The 14523-nt window shown below is 45.8% G+C and overlaps 1 protein-coding gene across 3 annotated transcripts in view; it reads left to right on the top strand.

Annotated features, from left to right (window-relative positions):
- The window catches only part of GATAD2A (GATA zinc finger domain containing 2A), a 108431-nt gene that overhangs the window by 27972 nt on the left and 65936 nt on the right, over positions 1 to 14523 (top strand). For all 3 annotated transcript variants that reach the window (XM_055343208.1, XM_055343210.1, XM_055343209.1), the window contains exon 2: positions 12886 to 12973. In XM_055343208.1, coding sequence (XP_055199183.1) covers positions 12959 to 12973 — 15 coding nt within the window. In that variant the 5' untranslated portion in view covers positions 12886 to 12958. The remainder of the gene's footprint in view (positions 1 to 12885; positions 12974 to 14523) is intronic.

The following is a 14523-nucleotide window of genomic DNA, read 5'->3' as shown; positions in this document are numbered from 1 at the left end:
ACAATTGATGGTTTAGAACTGTGCCTTTGCCTGGAGGACAAAGTGTGTTCCAGGCAAAGGCAGAGTGTGTGCCTATGTGGTGGCCTAAGTGTATTGGTCCTGATTGTGCTGATTTTGGGTGTGTGTATGCATATATGCATGTATGTTTGTGTGTGTGTGTGTGTGTGTGTGTGTGTGTGTACGGTGGCCCTGTATGTGCATATGTGCATGTCCATTGTCTCTACTTGCTAGAGTGGAGAGTGGAGCCTGACGCGTGTAGTTACTCTGGCATGTGCAAATGGAAGAAAGACAGTCCAGTCCACGTTGGATATGGACTGTGTAGCAGAGCCCTGCCTTGTGGGGCCTTCAGCTTATTTGGGTTAGTCTCAGGTACAGGTGAAGTCCCATTGAGGGCACAGTCTGAGCACGTGTGGCCCTTGCAGATTTCTTTACACTTTTTTTTTTTTTTAAGATTTTATTTATTCATGAGAGACACAGAGAGAGAGGCAGAGACACAGGCAGAGGGAGAAGCAGGCTCCATGCAGGAAGCTCGATGTGGGACTCGATCCTGGGACTCCAGGATCACGCCCTGGGCGGAAGGCAGGCACCAAACCGCTGAGCCACCCAGGGATCCCCCTACACTTTTTTCTTTTAAGGCAGTTTTTGTTACATTTACATTGTATCTTGTAACACTTCTACTGTTTTAGTACTAAAACTTCTTAGCATCAAGGAGAACTCTGACTGGAGGCAGAAGCAAATTGAGAGACTCTGGTCTCCTTGCCATTACACCCCAGGAGGCAGGCCCTTAACTCTTCTTAAAGCTTCTGTGCTGGCAGTTTGGCCTTGGCTACTTTGTTTCACTTGGAGCAGGGTTCCCCAGGCATCTGATCTTCAATGCAGTTTCCTTCCTGCTCCTTAGATGCTAGCTCTTGGGCCATGTCAGCAGAATTAACCAGCAGGGTTCTGTGTCTACCCCATCCCTCCTCTTCGTCCCTTCTCTTCCCTATCTCTGTGACATTTGTGTGAGGGTACATGATGGGAAGTGTCCATGCGGACCCTGGTGAGCTCTGATGACTGAAAGAAGCCAGCTGCAGCTCACCTTCACCTCCATCTTTTTTTTTTTTTTTTTTAAGATTTATTTATTCATGAGAGACAGAGAGAGAGGCAGAGACACAGGGAGAGGGAGAAGCAGGCTCCATGCAAGGAACCCAACGTGGGACTCTATCCCAGGTCTCCAGGATCACACCCTGGGCTGAAGACGACCCTAAACCACTGAGCCACCGGGGCTGCCCCCTTCACCTCCATCTTGACCTCAGTTTGCCCTGTAGGGTAGGGAGTGGTGAAGACAGTTGATGGTTCTGTGAACGGGAGCCCCTCCTGTTCCTGACATCCTCTGATCATACTTCTATTGTTGAATGCATTGTTGGGAAGGTATGGCATCTGTTTACATCATTTCTCTTTTTTTTAACTTAATTTTTAAAATTATTTATTTTTTTAAAAGATTTTATTTATTCATGAGAGACACAGAGAGAGAGGCAGATAGAGAAGCAGGCTTCTGGCAAGGAGCCCGATGCAGGACTCGATCCCAGATCTTGGGATCACACCCTGAGCCGAAGGCAGACACTCAACTGCTGAGCCACCCAAAAGTCTTTTCTCTCTTTTTTTAAAAAGATTTATTTACTTGAGAGAGAGAATGAGGTAGGGGAGAGTCAGACTCCCTGCTGAGAGGCTCAATCCCACGATTCTGGGATCATGACCTGAGCCAAAGGCAGACACTGACTGAGCCACCTATGCGCCCCCATTTCTCAGTTTGTTCTTAATGTTCTTACATGTAGTGTAAGCCACTATTTACTGATAGATGTTGCCATTGTTATAGTTTCTTCTCCTTTTGCAGCATTTTAGTCCTGCAGTTTTTGTGATTGTTGTGGTACATTATCAGAGTTTGCAGCAGTGATGAAGCGTCTGGAGCCAGGAACCAGCTCGCTGGCTTCGACTTTGCTGCAAGGCCTCAGGACTCCTGGGCTGGCCATTTGGCTTTAGTCAGGGCCATCAGTACCACAGTGTGGTTGGTGGACAGTTCCAGCCACTTCTGACAAGTTACCAGATGAAAGTACCTGCCTGGCTCAGTCGGTAGAGGGTATGACTTTTGATATTGGGGATGTGAGTTTGAGTCCCACGTTGAGTGTAGAGATTACATAGAAATCATCATCATCATCATCTTCTTCTTCTTCTTCTTCTTTTTTTTAAAGATTTTATTTATTTATTCATGAGAGACACGGGGGGGTGGGGGGGTGGGCAGAGACACAGACAGACACAGGCAGAGAGAGAAGCAGGCTCCATGCAGGGAGCCCGATGTGGGACTCGATCCCGGGTCTCCAGGATTATGCCCCAGGCTGAAGGCAGGCGCCAAACCGCTGAGCTACCCAGGGATCCCCTCAAGATTACATAGAAATCTTAACAAAGTTACCTGATGGATTGATTATTTGGCCTGTGCCCGGATGGTCAAAGAAACTGAATTCTGCCACTTAGGGAAGCTTGGTTGGTCAGATGGTTATAGATTATTTTGTATTTGAAGACCTAGTGTCAGACTGCATTTCCAAAATTCTTCCAAGTGCACCTTCCTGTCTGAAACTCAGCTTGAGGGCATCTGGAAGGTTTGTGGTTGGACACACTGTGCTACCTGCCTGGGTACTCATTAGCCCCTCTGGATTTGGATTTAGGCAGACCTTTAAGGTTTGGGGAAAGGAAACTACCAGTTAAATAGACCGGAGTCACTGATTCTCAGTCTCTTATTGCCAGCTGGAAGATAGTACCCTTCTTGGGGATCAAGGTGGCATGAGGTTGCCTGAGGCTCCAGGTCCATCCAGCTATAATAGGATGGCTGGCGGGTACTTTCCTTGGCAGTGAGAAGGTGGCTGGAGGTGGAGTGGGGTTTAGAGGTAGAAGCTGGAGGTCTTCCCCCCCTTTATATTTCTTTCGAGATTTCTGCCATCTTACCACTGCTGCTGACCAACCAAAATAGTTGTCTTGGACCTTTCAAAAATAAGTTATGTGAACTACTGTAGGTAGATTTTGTTTAGATTTCAGGACTAAAGTTCTTTTCTTCTAGGCCCAGGTCTTCATTTGTATGTATACTTTGGAGCTGTCTTTAGAATGCTGCTCCCTCTAGGTGCTCTTGAATAACAACAAAAGCTTTCCCTTCTCCCATCCAAAGTAAGATACAGTTCTTTAAATATTGGCCAGTACTTGCAGAAGATTACACCAGATTGTGGCAGTCTATCTGCTTACCCCCCTACCCCCCTATAAATCTGAGTATAGTTGACACATAATGTTACATTAGTTACAGGTGTGCTAGTTGGAAGTACTGCCTCACCAGGACTGCCTGTTGGAAGATGGCCTGTAGGGAAGTAAACTCAGCTCAGCCCATGGCCTTTATGCTGCTCCTTAGAGAGACTTAGTATAATTTACTGGTCTTTGCTCTGCTCATGAATATGCAGATCAGGGTTGGTGCCTATGTTGTCACCAAATGAGAGTGAGTGGGTTACTGATTTAGGGGCTGTTCTCACAGCTTGGAGATGGTGCTCAGTTGGTGGCTTTGCTTCTGCTCGCATGGTCATGCAGGCTCTAGGCCACCAAGACCTGGTTGAGGAAGCACTTGGTGCCTGTGGCTATGGCCTGGGATGCCTCAGTGATAATGGAAGATAACTGTCCACTGGTGAAAGGAGTCTTCCCTGTCTAAGAGGTTGCCTTTGTGATAAAGTATTGCTTTAAAAAAAAAAAAATCAAGAAAACTTGGCATAAGAATAGAATGGCTGGAGGTTTTATTTCTTGACATGAAGATAAACACAACCTGGCTGCCAGCTATAAAGTTAATACAGCTGATTGAGATGCTGTAAGACATGGAGGCAGCCTGGATGATATGTTCTTGGGAACAAGGCTGGCTGCCATTAGGTTTTCTGTTGACTGCCTTATAGATGGAGGCGATGTCTTCTGCAGGTGGGACTTTCTGTGATCCTTACTCCCAAATTTTCCTGTTTTGACTGGTCCTGGAGACTCAGCACCACTCTTTAGTTATCTCAAGAGGATTCTTTGCATGTTTTGCAGTCACAGATCACACAGGGATATAATGTGTTTACAAAGGAGACTGACTGACTACCTGCTTGACCTAGCTAGGCAGGGAACCCCAGACAATCATTTTTGCTCCTCTTACTTTTAATCTTTCCTGGAACAGTTGACCAAGAGACAAGGCACTCTGGGCATTCCTATCTGAAATGATAGGCAATAAAATGCCCTCCCTCTTTATGTTGGGTACCTCATGTTGGAGTCACTTGGTGCTATTTTTCTAGACAGCATCCATGGATTTAGGCAGTGTGGTGAATTCCTTGGGCCTGGCTCTACCTCACAAGATAGGTGGGCTTGATGCTTAAAACTTTAGGGGGGCGGGTACAGTGTTTCCTTTCCACTGACAGTGATTGGGCTAGTTGCATGGGTCTCCCTTGTATAGAGTTGGTTGTGTCAGGAGTTCAGGGCTTGCACCCCTGGAGGGCCTGTATAAGTGTTACCACATCTAGCCCAGGTGCTCCAGGGAATAGGTTTGAATTGGGCTGTGTCTTCTCTGGCTTCCATTTTATGAAATGTTTATTTCCCAAGATGAGCTACTCATTTTTACCATTCACCCACTAGGCATTGCTTGATTTCCTTGGGTTTTGGCTGTGAGATGGGGCTGTGAGAGATACATCCCAGAGAGATGGGATGCAATGGGAAGTCAGAGCTGGGGTGAGATAGGCATACTTAAAGTCCATCTGAGACATAATGTTACTATTGCTGCTTGCATTTTACTGTTCTAAGTTTTTCCAGTGCCATTTTGTGTAGTTTCTTTGGAGAGTGGAAGGAAGGATTGGTTAATAGTGGAGGATGTCAGGGACTTAGCTGGTTTGGGAAGCAGTGTTCTAGAGCCATACATTTGGTTGTGGGTACACAAGGTCTATGGGCTTTGTTCTATACACATTTTGGCTCCAAAGGGTTAAAATGATGTATGTGGTTCTACTTTAAGAGAGGTTGTGCTGAATGAAATAACCTAGACACAAAAAGACAAATACTGTAGGATTCCACTTATATGAAGCCCCTAGAGTAGTCAGATTCAGAAAGTCACTAGTCCAGAAAAGTAGAATGACATGTGCTAGAGGCTGGGGTGGATGTAATGGTGAGTGTTTAATTGGGGACAAAGATTCAATTTTGCAAAGTGACAAAGTTCTGAAAATGGATGGTGTTGGTGTTGATGGTTGCACAACAGTGCGAATGGACTTAACCGTACACTTAATAGCTAAAACGGTCGACTTGTTGTTACCTGTATTTTGTTACAGTGAAAACAATCAGAACCTTTCTGAATTCAGAAATATTCTGCATCTTTATGAGCATGTATTTTTTTTCTTCCCAAGAGTTAGTTTAGGGAGAAAAGAACAAAGGCACTCACTCACATTTTGATGGCTTAACTTGTGCCAGATACTATGAGGTTTAAGAAAAAAAAAGGATATGGATATGTGTGATTCTAGAACATTCATTGTAACATCATTTTGGGAGTGTTGGAGCACAGGGATTCCGTAGGTGTTCTTTGGTCTCCTTAGGGGTAGGGCTTGGGTACACATTCTCCAGCTATGTGGAGTGACACAGGACTCAGAGTCTTCAGGGGACTTAGGAGAGCAGAGTCCAGAAACAATCTGAGGTCTTTTCTGCTCCAGTAGAGCTCTCTACTTGGCTTAGAGATTGAAGGTATTTCTTGTTTTCCTATGGCTATTTGTCAGCTGATTTCCTTAATATAGCTCATATTGGTGCATGTACACAGAATGGGAGACACCAGTTCTCAGGTTCTTGTTATTAACAGAGATGTTATTTATTTCCTCTTTTGTTCTTGTGACATTTTCTTCAGGATGTCCTTTAATAATGTAACACACCAAGCATCCTCAGTGCTAAACACTACACTAACACTTCAGATGTTTTCCAAAGTCTCTAGATAGATGTAGACATTTGATTCCTAAACATTTTAAATATGGGGGTTTATATGAAGTATTGAACTTCTGTGTGGACTTGGACAGGGCAACTGCCGGGGGGTGAGAGTGAAAACTCTAGATAGGAGTTGAAATATTTTGAGGAACAACATTAATCACACTATTCAAAGTAAAGCTAGTTGCTTCTGAGAGCCTTCCTGTGCCAGGGCCTGTCATTTGGTCCTCAGGATAGTCATAAGGCCTGAGGGTCTACCCAAGGGGGTCGGATGGCTCCTGCAGCTAGTCAATGATTCATCAGGAGGAAGTGCTAGAACATTCAGGATGGTTTGGTGGTGTGAAAGGGAGGGATTCCTGGAATGCCCAGGTAAAGGGGGTATGGTGGAGTGAAGCATTGGAGAGGAAAGGGATCTGTTGGAAAGGCTGTGCTGAGGGTTTAAGGATAGGATAAGAAAGGAGGAGGGTAGTATAGGGTGTGTGGGTGCCATGAGTGCAGGGGTAGCTCATGGTTCTCAGCAGTGACAGAGGAAATCTTTCCAGATGTAAGGCTGTAAAGGCCTCTAGAACCTCTGAATGCCATTCTCCAAGCTCTTTGCCTTTCTCCAAACAGCAGTGTAAGAGAGAGTGGGGAGAGCTTCCCCCCAGGGGTTGTGGTGGTGCTGTGGCCTTCCCTATCTCCATGTTACTTCTTCCTGGTGTTGACTTGCTATTCTAATTAAGGGTAGAGTTTATATTTATATTGCTTTGTTTTTGCCTCAGTTCCATGGTGGAAACATAGTGTGGTTGGGTATTTATAACTGATGGAGGATGCCATTTCCTCCTTCTGTTTCATTAGGCATTGGATAAAGAGATGAACAAGAGCTTTGCTTTTTCTCAAGAGTGTTTGGGGAAGAGAGCCTAATGGGATGCTGGATGTCAGATGTCAAGATCAGCTGTGCTAAGTGTTGGGGCTATAGTCCTTACTAATAGAGGAAGGAATGGGGAGGGACTGGAAGGGAGAAGATGCTTGAGTAACAGGTGCTTGAGTCTGAAGGATGAGTGGGAGGACAGAAGGGCTTTCCCAGTGGTGGGAACACTATGTGCAAAGGGCCAGTGGTGGAGGCTAGATGTGGTAGTATGAAGAATTGAGACAAGGCTAGTGTAGTTGGAGCCAGAAATGTGGTGTGCGTATATACATATATACATGCATGTCAGATGACTTCATAGAGTCACTGTAGGCCTAAAGCAAGCAGGGCCTCGAAGGTCAGGGTAAGATGTTACGAGCATTGGGGGGCTTGAGGGGCTTTAGGAATGGCTGTACTGGTAGGGTGTGGTGAATGGATGATCTATCTCACAGTGAAGGCATAGCTTACCATGGCAAAGAGAAGAAAGGCAGGGGCAGATCAGGGGCCTGGAGGGCGTATACTGGTTGTTAACCTCAGTGGATGCCTACTAGGTTTGCCAGTGGAGATAGGCCAGTTCTGGTTGCCAAGGACGGGCTTGTGTAGCTGGCCTCACTGCCGGCTCCTTGGCCCTCATGGGACTGGTTCTTCACCTCTCTAGTATGCCAAGTCATGCTCTCCCCTACTCCATGGGGACATAGGGTTAATGAGGCTCCATGCTTTGGAGAGAGCAGATACTGCTTTGTGCCCTGGGGCTGATACAAAGCTGGAGCATCTCCTTGGTGTGCCTGTGTCCTGACTTTTTGTTGTGGTGTGCCACTCTGTCTGGGTCATCTCTGTCCCTTTGATACTCAGCACAGCCTGTCAGGGCTGCAGTTTCCTCCTGCTTTCAAGGATCAGGTAGTCCATGTTTTCAGCTTCTGGGGCTGTACTGTCTCTGTTGCTGTTATTCAGTTCTGCCTTATAGATGGAAGCAGCTGTAGACAGTACATACTTGGGTGGGTGTGGCTGTATTCCAGGAATACTGTTTGCCAGGACAGCGCATGCAAGTTTGAAGACCCCGGATTAGAAAGTGGAATCGTTGGCCCAAATTAATCATTCCCTAGCCAGCCAGCACGTGGAGCAGTATGACCTCTGGGCTTGCTTGTGATGCTTTACTGTTGTCCTGCCTCAGTTTCTCCCTTTCTGATAGAGCTGACCAGGGAATTCCCTCATTGATAATTTGGTGGTGCAGTCGCTAAGACCTTTGCCAGGGAGGGGCTGGGTAACATTTTTTCTTCAGGGGCACTCAGTTTTCATGGAGCAAGTGTACTTTGTGAACTTAGAGGTGGGAGAAGGTAAAAGGATATTGTTAGATTCCATCCTGGAGTTTTGGCCTAATGTTGTGTTTCCAGAACTGGATTAGAGCCAGGGTGGTAAATATTTGGTTACAGATACAGTTGAAGAATTTTTAGATTGCACAAATGTTTGGTGAGTGCAGATGGTGGTAGAAGGAGACCAGGGGTGTATAGCTTCCATAGGGCCTGGGGGGTGCCTTGGAGAGCCCAGACTTCCTGGTCAGATGACTGTGGCCCCAGAGACCCATCCCTGTGTTGGCCTTGGGTACTGTAACTGGAGCGTATCCTCAGAACTGGAGTTCCCCAGACAACAGCCAGTTTTTGGCCAGTGCTCCTCCCCTCAAGTTTAAAGGGAGCCAACCTCACTTGCCTGAACTAGAGAGGATGAAATGACAACAAAGGACTTCTGTTCCCCAAAGTGCAGTCAGTGACTTGATTTCATGTAAATTACCATGGCTACCTTCTTACCAAGTGTGATCTCCCTTTGACTGAGAAATCATTGTGTTTGGGTGGGTTGCAGAGTTGAGGTGTGTGTATGTGTGTGCACGTGGGTGTGCGTTTTTCCCAGGTGTGGGGTCAAAGCCAAGCCATAACGATTTATCAAGGGAGTAGAAGAGTCTCTTATGAGTTAGTAATTGTGTACTTAAGGGTTACTTGATACTGTTTTAAATGTATGGGTTGGAAATAAAAACGGTAAAAGCTCTTTCAACCCAGCCAGTGCAAGTGGAGGGCAAAACAGTCCAGATGATGTATCGTAAAAACAACTACAGTTTATTTCAGAGAAATGCTCCTAGTTTTGATGGTGCTAAGTGATCTCCACTTGGTTTCCACTCCTTTGTGAATTTCACACAATTTGAATGGAGGGACTGTTGGTGTGTGGGATCCTCAGATAGGTTCCTACTTCTTCAATGTTAAATCATCCCCACCCATTCATTCAATAAATATTTACCAAGCACCTGGTATGTGCGTGAAATAAAATCACGCATCAGGCAGACAAGACACCCCTTTCCTTGTGGCATTTACGTTTTTATTGGGTGAGAAAGTCCACAGACAGAGTAGCTGCATAATGTGGAGTATGCAGGGAGGCTAGGCCTGTGGGAGAGAAGGAGCAGGGTGGGCCTCTGCAGAGACATTTTGAGCAGTGACTTGAGCAGGAGGGACATGGAAGGGTCTGCCATCTGTGGGGTGAGAGTAATTGAGGCTGAGGGAGCAGGTGTAGTACAAACACCGTAGCAGCTCCTGTTAGAACAGGCCATACACAGACATTTCTGAGAAACTGTGTGAAGCTGAATATGAACTGGATGTTTGCTGACATTTAGGGATTATTATGTGGTAGTTATATTGTCAAAGGTCATTTTCAATTTGGGATGCCAGTTGAAGAAGTGATTATTAAAATGATAAAATATCTGGGATTTCGTTTAAAACATAAAAAGACCCGAAGGTGGGGGGTTGCCTGATGTGTTGGAGGCATGACCAGGAAGCCAAATGGCTGAGGCAGGGATGAGCAGGGTGGGCACCAGAGAGTCCTCCGGGGCCAGGAGATGATAGGACTTCACTCAGCAAACACCAAACCCGGTGTGCCCAGCAGAGGTACAAGAAGCTGTTGGGCTTTAGATGTGTTTGATGGCAGAACCAAATGCAGGGACTGACCAATGGCAGTCCCTGATGGACTGGATAGTGGAGTAGTCTTACCAAGAGGACAACTCCAGCTTTTAATCTGAGCAGCTGAAAGACTGGGTTTGCTGTGACCTGAAATGGGGAAAGCTGTGTTTGAGTGTGAGAGTCTTGGACATTGCATTCTATCCCATGATGCACTCTGTATGTTGTGATGACACATTAAGATGGCCTTTTTCCTTGCAGGATTAAACTGTCCAAGAAAATTCCGTCCAGTGTGTCTTGTGGTCTTGCAGAGTAGGATACTGGTTCTTTGTCGAAAATCAGTTGTACACGGTGCATGGGTATATTCTGTTCATCCATCTCTTGACTGACAGTCTTTGTCACACTGTCCTGAGAGAGGCAGAGGGAGAGGAGCATCTAAAGCAGTCTCTAAGCCCATTGCAGAGCCTAATGTGGGGCTTGATCTCACAACCCTGAGATCATGATCCGAGACCCGAGCCAAAATCAAGAGTCGGATGCTTAACTGACTGAACCACCCAGGTTCCTGTTGGTTACTGTAGTTTTATGGTAAGTCTTGAAATCAGATAGAGTAAGTCCTCCAAATTTGTTCCTCTTTTTCAATTGTTCTCACTATTCTAGGTCCTTAGCATCTCCATGTAAATTTAGAATCAGGGGATCCCTGGGTGGCACAGCGGTTTGGCGCCTGCCTTTGGCTCAGGGCGTGATCCTGGAGACCCGGGATCGAATCCCATATCGGGCTCCCGGTGCGTGGAGCCTGCTTCTCCCTCTGCCTATGTCTCTGCCTCCCCCCCCCCCCCTCTCTGACTATCATAAATAAATAAATTTTAAAAAAATTTAAAAAATTTAGAATCAGATTGTTAGGCAGCCCTGGCGGCTCAGCGGTAGCGCTGCCTTCTGCCCAGGGTGTGATCCTGGAGACCCGGGATTGAGTCCCACGTCACGCTCCCTGCATGGAGCCTGCTTCTCCCTCTGCCTGTTTCTCTCTCTCTCTAATAAATAAAAAATCTTAAAAAATTAAAAAAAAATAGAATCAGATTGTTTTTTCTACAAAAAAAAAAAAACCCAAAAACATACTGGGAATTTTTTATTGGGACTGTATTCAATCTGGATCAATTTGGGGGTGTATTGACACCTATGGACAAGACATCTCTCCATTTAGAATTTCCTTCATTTCTCTCAGTGATGTCTTATTGTTGCATTTTTATAGGCCTTGAACATCTTTTAAAAAATTAAACATATCCTGGGGTGCCTGGGTGGCTCAGTTGGTTAAGTGTCCGACTCTTGATTTTGGCTCAGGTCATGATCTTAGGATCCTGGGATGGAGCCCCACTTTGGGTCTGCACTCAGTTGGGAGTCTGCCCAAGGGTTCTCTCCTCTCCCTCTGCCCTTTCCTCTGTGTGTGCCCTATTTATTCCAAAATAAATAAGGGTACATTTCTTTTAAGGTTTTATTTATTTACTCATGAGAGACACACACACAGAGAGAGGGGGGGGGGCAGGCAGAGACAGAGACACAGGCAGAGGGAGAAGCAGGCTCCATACAGGGAGCCTGATGTGGGACTCAATCCCTGTCTCTAGGATCACACTCTGGACTGATGGCGCTAAACCGCTGAGCCACCCTAAATTTTGGTTTCTTTAAAAATTTAAGTATTTCATATTTATGCTATTTTAAATGGATTTTTAAAAATCTGTGTGGAAATATTGCTGACTTGTATTGACCCTATTCCTGAAGATTCAGGGTAGGTGTTCCCTCTTTGTGGCAGAGTGAGGCCATGGCTCAGGCCTAGATCTGAAAGAACTAGGATTAACAGTGTCCACTGTTGTTTTTTTTTTTTTTTTTTTGTCCTGAATGGGGCGACAGGAAGTACCCCCCTCCCCAGGAACTAGCCCAGGTGGTGGCTGCAGCTAGTGCTGGGCCTCACGGAGGAGGATGCCATGTGCTCCTTGGTGCCCAAAGGTCTTTCCATAGAGTTCACTGATACTTGCTTATTTTGCAAGTTCTCCTGTGGAAGTGTTTCTCACTATCCATGAACTGTGAATTGCTGTGAACCCAGTTTAAAAATAAAGGTTTCATATCAGAGCCAAGCTCCTCGTAGTCATGTGGGCGCAAAGAATGACAACTGAGGTGATACAGTATTCTGCAAGCTACAACTGACAGCACTGCCCTGGGATTTGGCTTGTTCTCTAGGTATAGCCTCTGTGGGTGGAGCCCTGCATGTCTGATGTCACAAAGGAGGGGGAAGTCCTGGGGCCAGGTTGTCTCTATGACCTTGAGAGAGTTCTGAACATTCTTGATCCTTAATTTTCCTGTCTGTAAAACAGGCAGCTCGCTCTTTCTCACTGGGCAGTTTTAGAATCCCTGTGAAAATGATCCTCAGCATAAAACTTTGAGTTGCCCTTTGGAGGTAAAGTCTGCCAGGTTGCAGGCACACTGCACCTTCATCTTTTTGAAGGCAAACCCTACACTGCCTGGAATGGTGGGTGGTTTGGACCAGGGAGCAAAGAGGTCATGTCTGTAGAGGGAGACCTGGGTGATTCGGGGCAAATTCCTGAATATTAGACAAATCGGTTCCTTTATGTGTAAAATGGGAATGATTGCATAACCCTAAAGATTGTCTTGGGGGTTCAAAGAGATAGGGCGTTTTAGCATGGTAACTGGAACTCACTACTGAGTACCTATTAAATTCTAGATATTACTATTTCTGCTCTTAATGTTATTACTGTTGTAACCAAAACATTGAACCATTTTCTGTGTATTCAGTATATTGGCATGTGGCTGTTTATTACCACCTCTTATCTCTGTCCATATTGCTGTAGTCAGTTTTTTGGGTGCTAGTGTTTATTGGTTAGTACTATATCAGGTCATAGGTCAAAGAGTGATAGAAATTTATTTCCTCAGCCTGCCCCCCTGTGGAAGGTAGCAGAGGCAGAGCTGTGGTTGAAATATAAAATTTTGCTATGTAATTACCGGGGTGGGAGACACTGAAAATTGTCCATATATTTCAGAAACTTGCCTTGGAAACTCAGTATTTCTTTTTCTGTCCTTCAGGTTGGTCAGCACGTTGACACAAGTTGCCTTTGACGTAGCTGCCGCCATGGCTAGCTGGTAGGACCAGCCTCCCATGCACAGAAGCCAGGTGAGTGTTTGGGATCCGGTATCTGTGGAAGGAAGACTCTTAACTTGCCCAGCAAGCCTCATTCAGCTCCATGGACATTTGAAACTAAGCACTGTGGGGATCCCTGGGTGGCTCTAGCGGTTTGGCACCTGCCTTCGGCCTAGGGCATGATCCTGGAGTCCCACATCATGCTTTCTGCATGGTGCCTGCTTCTCCCTCTGCCTGTGTCTCTTTCTCTCTGTGTCTCTCATGAATAAATAAAATGAAATCTTTAAAAAAAAAGAAAAAAAGAAAGAAACTAAGCACTGCTTCAGATGCTTATAGCCACCTCCTAGAGGAAATGGAGGGAGGCAAGTCCCTCTAGGACTGTGTACTGGGCTGTCACCATGGGATCACCCAGGCCTTGCCTGTTGCTTCCAGGGAGGCCATTTGCTCTCCCTTTGTGTCTCAGGGTTCACTTGAAAAGCCCAGGCCTGAATGGAATAAACCTTCCTGGGAGTATCAGGAGTAGAGGATAATCCTGGTCAGGTGGCCTTTGCCCTCAGGCCATTTTTGTGATTTCCCAACAGTGACCAAAATGATAGAATTTTTCTCTGACCACTGTCAGTGGCACAGGCCCCTGCAGTGGTGCTTGGAACTGCTCACCCCTACTTAAGCACGCCTGTGAGGAAACTGAGCTGGTCTCACCCCCTGCTTAGGGCTCTCAAGTTGACTCTCAAGGGCTGTCAGAACCCAGCAGGACAGATCTTGACACCTGGGTGGGATTGTTGTCTGGCCAGCCACATTTTGGCCCAGGACTATCTATCTGGAGAATAATGTAGAACTGAGAGTTAGAACCTAGAAGGCAGCTTGGAGACCTCCTCGGTTGGTCAGCTGCTTCCTCTTATAGGCCAGCCAGCTGGTACTTGCTGAGGAGAGTGTACGCCCCTATAACAGCGCCAAAGCTGCATAGGGTGAGAACCAGTCACACCTGGATTCACCTGCCTTTTTTTTTTTTTTAAAGATTTTATTTATTTATTCATGAGAAACACAGAGAGGAGAGAGAGAGAAGAAGCAGAGGGAGAAGCAGGCTCCTTGCAAGGTACCTGACGTGGGACTTGATCCTGGGTTTCCAGGATCACACCCTGGGCTGAAGGCAGCACTAAACCGCTTAGCCACCCGGGCTGCCCGATTCACCTGCTTCTTGGCGAGAGTTGGGATTGGTTTATGGCTCTTACTTACATATAGCAAAAAAAAACAAAACAAAAACCAAAACCCATGAACATGGTCAAGTATCCTGGTAGTGGGAAAATATTTCCAGAATGCTTTCCTAACAAAAACAAGCTTTACCAGTGCTTTAAAAATTTTTTTAAACACTCAAGATATAATTTGTCTACCATACAGTTCACACATTTATAGTATATAACCATAATTTAGTGATTTTGTTTTTTTGTATATATAAAAGTTGTGCAACCATCACCTCCATCTAGTTCCAGAACACTTATACCCCAAAAAGAAACTCCATCCTCATTAGCTGTCACTCCTTATCCTCCCTCTCCCTCTCCCTCTCCCTCTAATCTGCTTTGTCTCTC

This window comes from Nyctereutes procyonoides, unplaced genomic scaffold (assembly GCF_905146905.1).
Source record: "Nyctereutes procyonoides isolate TBG_1078 unplaced genomic scaffold, NYPRO_anot_genome, whole genome shotgun sequence".
Classification (NCBI taxonomy): domain Eukaryota; kingdom Metazoa; phylum Chordata; class Mammalia; order Carnivora; family Canidae; genus Nyctereutes; species Nyctereutes procyonoides.
This window is presented reverse-complemented; position numbering and strand designations above follow the sequence as displayed.